We start from the raw sequence: 11,161 nt of genomic DNA, 5'->3' as shown, positions 1-11,161 counted from the left end.
AAGAGACTGTTAAGCATCTTTTTTTTATTATGCCCTTAGGTTGAGCCTATATGGTTTGGTGGTGTTCTAAATTATAAAGTTGATAGACCTCGGATCTCTTCCTGGTTTGCTTGGTTCCACTCCATTGTCACTCAAAGATTTGGGAGGAGCATTGCTTTTTGCTTTCTCATGTTGCCTTTACTTGTTGGCATATATGGAAAGCTAGGTGCCAATTTTTGTTCAATCACTCTCCCATTAGCCCTATAAAGGTTCTTCTTGCCATCTCCACCTCGGCTTCTGTGTTCTTGGACGCTACTGGGCATTCTGTCCCTTCCCTCCCCCCCCCCCCCCCCGATGCTTTTAACGGTGGACGATTTGGTGGTACTTTGGCCACCACCTATAGTTCCCTTTTTAAAGGTCAGTGTGGATGCTAGTTGGTCTTCTTCAGTACATAATGGTTTTGTAGGTATTGTGATCTAGGGAGCATTGGGACAATTTATAGATGCCGCACGGTATACGGTCCAAGCGCCTAATGTCTCCACGGCTGAAGCTTTGGCTATGTTGAAAAGGTGCCAACTAGCTGCTAATTTAGGATATCGTAAGGTAATCTTTGAATCCGATTCAAAGGAGACCATTTTATCTTTGTCTAGTTCACTGGATGTTGGTAGCTGAGAGGTTGTCCCCACCTTAACACTTGTTAAAAGGTTTGAGGAGTCTTTCCAAGATTGTCGCTGGTCTTGGGTTCCAAGGTCAGCCAATATGGCAGCGCATTGCTTGGCGTCAACAAGCAACACGAAGATGTGTAATTTCACTTGGGTCAACAGACCTCTATCTTCATTGGTTTATGTACTTAACAAAGATGGTTTACCTTGTCCCCATGGTTCCTCATGATTTTGGTAGTAGTTGAAGGGGCGACGCTAGAACTCAGTTCTTGTGTCTTCTCCTATCCCATTCGTTGTTGGTTAGTGCTGTTTTGTTTGTTGGCCTCGTGACAGGTTTTCTTGTAGCTCTCTAGCTTTTAGCCCTGGTAATATATTTCTAGTTTCCAAAAAAAAAAAAAAAGGAAAAAAAAAAATCTCTAACAAGCATAAATACTTAGAACGTGATTTAGTAGCCAACACCTTCAAGGTTGCTAGAAGAAAATGTCATCAAACTAATTTTGGTTCTGCTAGGTACCGTTTGGTACATGGGACGGGACGGAACAGAGTCGGACGAGGTGTTCCGTCCCACATTTGGTACGCCTAAAACGGGTGGAACGCACTGTTCCACGGGACGAGGTTTGAGTAAATTTTCGTTCCGCCTTCCCCCCTGAAACGACTTGTTCCACACCCATGGAACACAAATTTATAACATTTTAAGACAAAAATACCCCTTGTCCTTTTCAATATTTACACCATCTAAAACAAACCCTAACCCATTCTCTGCCTCTTTCGCGTAGCCTTCCTCCTCATCCTTCATCGTCATCCTCATGTCTCTCGCCCCCTTCCCCTCTGTTTCCTTCTCTCTCCCCTCTATTCCTCTCTCTCTGCAAGTTAGGGTTTTCTATTTTTTTTTTGTCCGATTCTACAATTCTGGGTTCGACTTCACCAGATCACGATTCTCGCCTCTGTAAGATCTCAATTGATTTCCCTTTTTCTTTAATTCGTACTAATTTTTGTTCTTGCTATAGTTTCTTGAATTTGGGGTTTCTATCATGTTGGCTGCCCTATTTATGGTATTCAAAATTCTTCTAATTTTTCTGGGTGTAGTTATTTTATAGTCAATTTTGTTTTCTTGTAATATCTTCATGAAATGATTTGGAATATAATGTCTGTGCAAGGTTTATTTTGAATTTTATTTTAATGTTTATGGACTGTTTGGTTGCTGAGAAATGGTAGGAAACGAAGAAAAACTAGATTATAGATTTAAACTGTATATTCCAGTTTTTGTGTCTTTTACAATGGATGTTAAATAAATGAATAACCTTAAACTTCCTGGTTTGAGTTTTATTTTCTGATTGATTTTGTTTTCTATCTAAGCTCACCATAATCATCGTCGATTCGTCTTGTTCGTCCTCAGCCTTTCACACACTTTCTTTCGTCACCCCTTCCAATTCAACGGCTTTGTGAATTAGGGTTTTCTAAGCTGCCCCAATCCTTGATTTCGTCTCTCATGGTGTCGATAGTCGTCTCCTCCAAATCGTAAAGTAAAAGTAAATTCATTGTAGAATTCGTATTTTCCAGGTAAAATTCTACGTCCTTTTTTCATAAAAATTTGCCAAGAAATTCATAAAATTACATAAAGAAGCAAACCTGCTGCAGTTGCTGGAAGCATAAGCTAAGGATTTAAAAAGGGGCTTTTTTTCCTTTTAATTTTGTCTGTATTTTCAACCTTATATTTTGGTTGAATAAGATTTATAAAAAGTTGTAATATAGTTAGTCAGATCTGTGATTTGTCAGTTGGGAATATTTTGCAGGAAGGATGAACAGCCCTAAAGATTGGATTTCTTCTTGGTTAGTATCCATGCCTCTGGTTTCGCCTCGACCGTTGTCGGGCAGTGACAGTTTCTTTAGGGAAGAACCCTCCAATGAAGAATTTGTTGCATTCATATAGAATATAGTGAAAGTTGCATGTGACTTTTGAGAGCTTAGATGCTTCAACTATCTAACCGTTTTTGGAAATGACTATTAGGCTGACTTGGTACTATAATTCCTGAAGAAGATTTCTAATCATGTTAACAACTCAAAAACTTAAGAGTTGCTGTATCATTAGATAACACACGGTGCATTGCTATTTTATTTGCTCGAAAGATAGGAATTGTATTCTCTAGCATTACACAGTGGATTTGGTATGGATGTTGCAGCACATTAGGTCTGTTGGGATTGTAGGGATAGAGTTAGTTGGTTAGTAGATTATGAGTGAAGTAAAGAATACTTGTATAAATAACAAACACCTCACTCTCTCTGTAATTCATTCATTGTTCAAGGAATACATTCTTTAGTCATTCACTTTCTCCCTCTAAATTCCCTGCCATTGTTTTTCGTTTTGCTTCTTCTGCAATCTCCAAAACCTAATCATGGTATTGTTATGTGTTCAAATATGAACAAGTTCAAAAAAAAAAAAGTCTCGTTCCATCCCACGCATAAACATTCTACCAAACAACAAACAGAACAGGGATAAGTTAGTCATTCAATCTTTTGGTTCCGTTTCGTCTAGCGTGTACCACACGCAGAACGGAACAACCGTCCCGTTCCATCCTGCGCATACCAAACATAACACGTAACCTCCGTTCCGTCCCATCCTATCCCGTCCCATTTCATTCCATCCCGTCCTGTTTGTGCACCAAATGGTACCCTAAAGAACCACAGCACTCCAAGGCTAAACAACTACAAAAAGAACCAAACATTACCATGATCCAAAGGTAAGCTTGTCGACTAGATCCCAAGGTAAGACTAGGCCCGCGAAAGAAATGTTAAGCTGTAACTCTTGCTCGACTTTTGGCTATTCTTCTAGCAATTACTCTCCGTCCACCCTTGGTTGCCTTGCTGTGTTCATGTGATAAATATGTTAGTCATAAATGCAAAATATACAGATTACTGGTTGATGTTGAAACTTGAAAATAAGAGACAACACGGCTCACAAAAGCTTGTTTAGAAAAATAAGCGTTCTCATAAGCTGATCTGACAGAAAAACTAGCATTACATTTTGAAATGTACACAAATTTAGTGACAGTTATGGAAAAGGTTAATTTTGATGATCCATTATCCAGGTAACTAAAATTGCATAAAGTAAAATGCTAAACGTAATGTTGCATATCAGAAAGAAGTTGATTGAGATCAAAATTTGCAATATATCTACTTGCCCATAACTACTTTAATCTTTTTCCTTGATAAACATATAAACCTAAAATTTGCATTATATATACTTGCCATACTATTAAAACCATAGAACTAAGTCTAAAAAGCATCCTAAAAAATCGTACATGCTATATCTTCAAAAGAAGACCTCTTGCGAGAAGAAGCCAAGGTTTTCTGTAGTGAGTGAGTGAGTGAGAGAGAGAGAGAGACCGAGCAAAAAATCCATGGTTCCTCTTCCGCCGGATGGTACTGGGCTGGAACGTTCGCTTTGGAAATAATAGCATTGGCTCTGTTGATGAAGAATCATCTCCTGAGAAATAATAGTATACACGATTAAGCATGACTGAAAGTAGCATAAATGGAGTCACTGTCAAATTACAAGTTAACTTTTATCCAGCCGGCATACTTAGTAGGCATTGCCTTTTGGACAAAAAACTCTGCTTTTCTGTTCCTTTTGGTACTTATTAAAACATCAGAAGTTGGGTTTTCCCATTCTAAAATGATAATTACAGGGGAAGAAGACTAAAGGACATAAAAACGAGACTCTTTTGAAATACACAACGGGACACAGAACCACACAATTTGTGTTAAAAAGCGAAAGAGAGAGAGAGAGATTTTTATACAAGTAACTTCTGAGCTATACAATTTCACACAGATATTTCTTAACCTAAAAAAGAATACTATTCTCTCTGTAATGTTCTCCAAAAAACAATATAGACATCAAAAAGAAACTTGCTTCTGCCTGGCATTAACATTACCAAAATATGTGACTGATAGTTGTTCATGTTGAAAAATTATTGTACATGAAAACTCAAATTTTACTTTAGAACCCAATCTAACGACTTTAAGTATCTATTCGTTGTCTATGTGATGGTCATGATCCAAGACCAATGATTTATCATAATTAAATAGTAAAACCGCAACTTAAAGATTAGGCACGTTGACTTCCCATCATTTTGCAAAAGTTGGAAAGAAAAAAAAAATGACAAAGAAGTATACTTGCATGCCTAAAAACGTAAATGCTAGTTAAAGAACAAAATGTTTGATGTAAGATGTGCATTAAGGCCTCAAGAACAAAATCCGTAAAGTGATTACAAACCCAGCTTATGAGACTAACTAAGTTTCAGATCCCCAACACCCCAAAATCTATCAAGTCAAAGCATCCAGCCACGCTTAGAGGTATGAAAGCTGCCAATGAAGGACATGCTTAGAAGCTAAACAATGTTTATATACCAATATACAACTCAGGGAATATGGCATTATACTACTGAAATGCTTATTTCTGTTCGAAACGAAAAACCGAAATCTATGAACAAAGCCAATCAAAATTCTCATTCCTAATACACTAAATTTCTCAAATTGATGTCATCTGCCCGCTCACTGAGAATATTAAATAATTACACACCAATAAATCTGTCTACTTCGTGCAGTCCTAAAACGCGCAACTTAGCACGAAACTGCTACTTCTAATATTTTCCAACATTTTCTCAGCAACCAAACAGTAAATAAATTCAAAATACCGAATAAAATTATAAACTTTCCATACGATCAAATTAGCAGAAACCGATGATGGGAGAGCGAGAGAGAGTACCGTCAGGTACGTAGAACGGGAGATAAGGGAGGCCGCAGGGGTACAAAAACCCTTCAGAGGAGACCCGTCTAAGCGATTCGGCGTCGTTTTGGGGCAAACGGAGGTAGGTGTCGAAGTGGGAGAGAGACGGGAACATCTTGGGAGTGATTTCGAGGCCGTGAGAGACAATATGGCCATTCGGATTCGGGTTTGGGGGAAGCAATGGCTTGGATAGGAACCGTTTTACGAGGGAAGCTCCGGTTCGAATTAGGGTTTTGGACGCCATTTCTTGGAAGAAGATGGAGCTGCTCGGTTTCTGCTAAAAACCAATGTAGCTACTGAAGAGACGGGTGGAGTGTAGGCTTGGACGACACCAATTTTATTGTCGTTAAAAGTAGAGAACTTTAACGAAAAACTCCGGCACTGTTTACTTTAACGAAAAATAACATTTTTACACTAAAAAGTCAATCTTGTTACTATTTACTTTACCTTTTATTTTGTCCATATCGTTAAAACTCAAAGTTTTCAAATCATTTTCATTAGTTTTCATTTAAAAATATGGTTAAAGCATACAGAGGAGACTGAGGCCCGTTTGGTATTTACATTTCAAAAAAAAAAAAATTGCTTCACTCTAAAATTAAACATTAAAAAGTGTTATATTTGTTGCACTTCTAATAGTTTAGGAATGTTATAGTGTAAATACTATATTGTTTTAGAAAATTCTATGGTGAGAAACACGCATCAGAATTCACCCAATTCTCTCAACGCTTTGCCTTTAATATTGCACTACATTTATATGACTAATGAAACTCACTTTCATTAAGGTTCTTACATTCTACCACATGAGTGAAATCAGACCATTTGACTCAATCGCAATTGTATAAGACAAAGTGTGATTACTGATTGTATTTCCAGAAAGATTATTCTAAGACCTGGTTTGGTACTGAGGTGATTCTGAAAAAAGTTGGTATAAAAAAAAGCTGAGAGCTGTTTTTGTGTTTGGTAAACATTCAACTTCAGCTTTTTTTCACAGTTTTGGGTGAAAAAAAGCCAAAAACAAGAAGCTGCAAAACCCAACTTTGAAAAATCGGCTTTTTTTCACATCTGTTTTACATAAAAGTTTACCAAACACTATAATATTGTTTTTTTTTTCAAAAGCACTTTTACAAAAAAGTTTACCAAACACTCTGCTGCTTTATTTCACAGCCGCTTATTCTCACAGCACAGCAGAATCAGCTTTTTTTCAAAGCACAGCAATACCAAACCAGCCCTAACTCACTCAAGAATTAATTAGTTGAACCCTGGAGCAACTTTAAACGTTGTATCAACATCAGTACTCTAAGACCATTAGTTGGTTAATTCTAGTTTAGCTAATTCGTTTTTGAGAGAACAAAATATTCGGCACATCATTGCATGCAGCTTAAAAACTCTCACATTTCTTTGGTCACAAATTAATCTTGATTACTTAAGTTATGGAAATTTATGCAGGACATCATCAACTCAGTACATGTACTTACTTTATTACATTACTGGATTAGACGACGATGGCAAATCAGCATAAATATTGTGGCCAGGCTACCACCAGACATTGCAATCGTTAAGAATGTCGCGGTGCATTTTGACAAAAGATTCGCTCTCTTCTTGGTTACGAACTCTCATTAGAGGAAGATTGTATGGAGAAACCCTAATTGATTTTGCTTTCTTACTTGAAGACGTCATTGGATGAAGGTTCAAGAAGGTCAGAGAATTTTGAAATAGGTACGGATAAAAGTTCGAGCCTTTTTTTGACAATGAGGGTTTATGGTAAAAGAATGAAGAAAGGTCAGAGGATACATAAACATCATTTAAAGAGGTCATCTGGTCGTTGAATGCGGACCAACTCCCTTTGGACCAATCGATCTGACAATTGGGAGAGGCAAAGAATTTCGGAAGATATTTCTCGTGTCCCATGCGCAGACTTCAAACATGATGTTTCATCATTGCAAGTTTTATGGCATGTTGCACGAAGATACACACTTGAATCTGAAACGATGTCACGTCAAAGTGAAAAGTCACCATACATCTGTGAAGTTCGGTCATGGACTCACTAACTCCAGACGGAGCTGTATCAAAAAGGGTGGGCTAGCACCATCATTTTGGCTTCGGGGCACTAGGCGAAGCCCAAGCGACTTCATTGGATGACTATCTTTTTCAGCAAGACACGCCATTTGATCCGGATATGGCCTCAATCAAATCCTATAAGTATTGGAGTCCTTACAGACTAAGGATAGGCATGCGCAGCAAGTAATCAGACTCCTAAGAAAATGCAATATCTACTTACTAGATATCCTCTTGGATTCTCCCGGTTTAGAACAAGGGTTCTATCCTAAAAAGGTATCTCTCCCACATTATAAATACCCTTATCTAGGTTCATCTACGGTAATGCAATCTATACACTTGAATTCTCTAGCCCACTGCTTGAGTCCCAAATCATTCACTAACTTGACCGTCAGAGAGCCTTTGGCTGGCACAACCCCCAACCCCCCTAGGCCAAGATTTGCTTACGGTTGTTTACTATTTTGCAGGTTGTTTTAGACTAGATGAATTTGTACTCAACCACCATTTACGGAGGTGCATAGATTTAGTTCCAACAACGTCCTTATACCATCTGAAGTCGCTTAAGGTTGGCCATCTTAAGTTACTTAGTTGGTCATGAATTCTGGAAGTAACGCTACTAGTTTTCTTATGAAGTGTTCTATTATTGTGAAAAAACAATGTGTTGGTTGCGTATGGGACTCCCATATTAATTCTTTCATCAAGGATAAGTTTTCTATCTTCATCCTATTTACTTGCACATTTAATGGCTGATTTAGATTACTCAATGAGGTGTTTTTCCCACCAGGAATGTAACATTCCTGAAACCGGTTACTAAAAGGGCAACAACTTGTGATTGGTTAAGGTTATGGTTGGTAGCATAACTGTTCGCAACCATTGCCAATTTATTTAGAATTTCTTGCTCAGATAAACCATCTATATTCTATTCATAGAGTTTATATACAAACACTGAAAATTGACTTTGGGAATTTCTTTCTTCAAATTGGATATTGATAGGAGTATATTTAGGCGACTTAGTTAGCTTGTTTTCTTACATTTATGTTGTTAGTTCATAGTTATTTTAGTATTTTAAGCTATTTCGTGTGTTTATAGGTTCATATGGCTAAGGTAGCAAGAAGGTGCATTTTGGAGCCTTTGGGAGCAAAATTGGACTTGGAATGGATAACATATGATTGGAGCAAAAGGAATGGACAAAATTGAAGACCTACAGATGTTAGGATTCCTAATCAAAGAAGGATTCCTAATCAAAGAAGGATTCCTAGTCAAAGAAGGTTTCCTACTTGAAGTAGGAAAGTTAAGCCAAGGTTTCCTATTTTGGTTTAACCTTTCCTAATCCTAAAAGGGCCTAAGTTCCAGCAACATTGAGGACTATTATGCATTTTAGGACACAAACTAAACCTTCCTTGCATCCTTATTGTCCTTGCCGTGCATTGCATAAACCTGCCTTGCCTTGCCGTGCAAGGGGAATGATTATTACCTATTTTGTGTCACAAGATCACATTCCTCTTTCACCCTATTCAATGCCACACCTTACACTCCTATTCTATCCTAAATCCTTGCCTAATTTCAGCCTTAAAACACATTCCCTTTCCTACTCTTTATTGGCCGCAAGTTTTCTTCCCTTTTCCCTTTGATTTCTGACTTTAAATCTTTTTTTCCTTATGGATTTGAGGTTTATTTCTTTCCTAACCCATTCAATAAAAGCTAAGATTCTTTCCTTCAAATAAATAGTCAAAGCCGCACCCATAGAGAACCCTATTCACTCACTCACACAATCTGTCATCCTTTATCCTTCTAAACCATCCTTTGCAGCAGCCTTCATCTATTCTTCCACGATTCCCATACTTCCATACCTTCAACCACTCATCCATACACCATTCCTAGCCTTTGCCGCACCCCCTACCAACCCAAATCCATTCCTAACCCAGAAATACATCCTAAATCATCCCAAAAACCTTGTGCCGCAACATAGCAAGGAAGAAGAAGAGAAGAAGAAGCCTTGGACGTTTTTGCATTCAAGTTGGATTGTTGGAACATTTTCAGGTGTAATCAATCTTTTGTTTTCAATGTTTAATTCAAATTTTCTTTGTTTTGTTGTGAACATGAGGTGCTAAACCCGTTTTAGCTAGGGGAGGCTTTGAAACCATGATTATGTTTGTGATATGAATTGATTAATTCTAGTTGTGATTTCATAAATTGTGAATGCAATTTACTTAACCGTTTGATGGATAACTGATGCGTGATTTATGCGCACACAAATTAAACCCTCTTTTTGACGATTTGTAGTATAAGTGCAAGTAGGGATCGTTCTAGACCGGGGATTAGGAGGGCTTGCTAAAACCTTCTAAATTGACTTAAAAACATAAAAACACAATATAAAACACTAAACTAGACTCAAAGAATTCAAAAATACTTTAAAACATAAACTAAACAGATTCTAACAAGTTCAAAAGACTCAAAACTCTTAAAAACACAAACTAAATTGATTTCTAACTAATTTGACATTAAAGTAAAGGGGGATTTAGGTTTTGACAAAATTAAACTAAATGAACAAATTGCAATTAAAACATAATGTAAATATGAATGTGAATAAAATATGGATGATGGAATAGGATGGAAAGTTAGCTACGGGGTTCATCTCCACATATGTTATACTTGCATAATAAAACGATTTCCAATTGCATTTCAACAAATCATTAATTCTCAACACTCCAAGTTAATTAGGTCCGCTTAAATTAACCGTCAAGTTTTCCTTAAGTTAATGAATTGGATGGGTTAGCGCAACGCAATTCACAACATTCTCCAAAAGTCCTTTACGTGAACAGCACAATAAAGATACAATCAAAGATCATTAAGCATTATGAAAACTATAAGTGTTGACGAGGCATTCGTTACTATGATGAGCATGAAACTCGTGCCAAGAATTCATTTAACGCGATTGTTTATAAGCAACCTCCACTACTTGTGAATATAAGTACATAACGATTAGGTGAAAATCACTTATATTCTAGCGTCATATTCATGCATGAAAATTAAGCGCGCATTCTTAATAAACATACATAAATAAGTTATCAATCAAACGGTTAAACAAATTGAATCAACAACTTATGAAATGCAATTAGAAGTAATCAAATCAAAATGCAAGCATAAACATATATTTCGAATCACCCCCTAGCTAAGGGGGGGTTTAGTTCCTCATACAAAACAAAGAGAATTAAAATTAAACATTGAAATCAAAGAAACACCTAAACATTCCAACAACTCAAACTTGAATTGTATGAACGTTTAGGCCCTCTTCTCTTCCTCTTTATTGTAGCATAAGGTCTAAGGATAGTTGGTTTGGGGGAATGGAAGTGTGGAATGGAGTGAGGAGTGATGGAAATGGAAAGATGGTTTTTGGATTCTAAGGGAGACTCAAGGCTAAGAGAGAAAGGGATGTGTTTGTGGTGTGTTGTGTATGAAAATGAGATGTCCATGAATGAATGAATGCAAGGGTATTTATAGGAGTAGTGGAGGGAACATATGGCTATGTCATTTGTAGGTGAAGTAGGTGGATGTTGTAGGTGAAGTAGGTGGATGTTGTAGGTGAAGTGGATGTTGTAGGTGAAGTAGGTGGATGTTGTAGGTGAAGTAGGTGGATGATATGTTAAGTGATAAGTGATAAGTGATATGATATGTGGTT

At 37.2% G+C, this 11,161-nt stretch overlaps 1 protein-coding gene across 1 annotated transcript; it reads right to left on the bottom strand.

Moving 5' to 3' along the window:
• Positions 1-3,364: 3,364 nt before the first annotated feature.
• On the bottom strand, positions 3,365-5,717 carry LOC137708866 (uncharacterized). The gene is made up of 3 exons (XM_068448026.1): positions 5,407-5,717; positions 4,026-4,125; positions 3,365-3,503 (listed from the first exon to the last, which is right to left on the bottom strand). The coding sequence occupies exons 1-3, from the start codon at positions 5,669-5,671 to the stop codon at positions 3,431-3,433; spliced, it is 438 nt and encodes a 145-aa protein (XP_068304127.1). The 5' UTR covers positions 5,672-5,717; the 3' UTR covers positions 3,365-3,430.
• Positions 5,718-11,161: the final 5,444 nt, after the last annotated feature.

The sequence above is a fragment of the Pyrus communis genome, chromosome 11, assembly GCF_963583255.1.
Source record: "Pyrus communis chromosome 11, drPyrComm1.1, whole genome shotgun sequence".
NCBI lineage: Eukaryota > Viridiplantae > Streptophyta > Magnoliopsida > Rosales > Rosaceae > Pyrus > Pyrus communis.
This window is presented reverse-complemented; position numbering and strand designations above follow the sequence as displayed.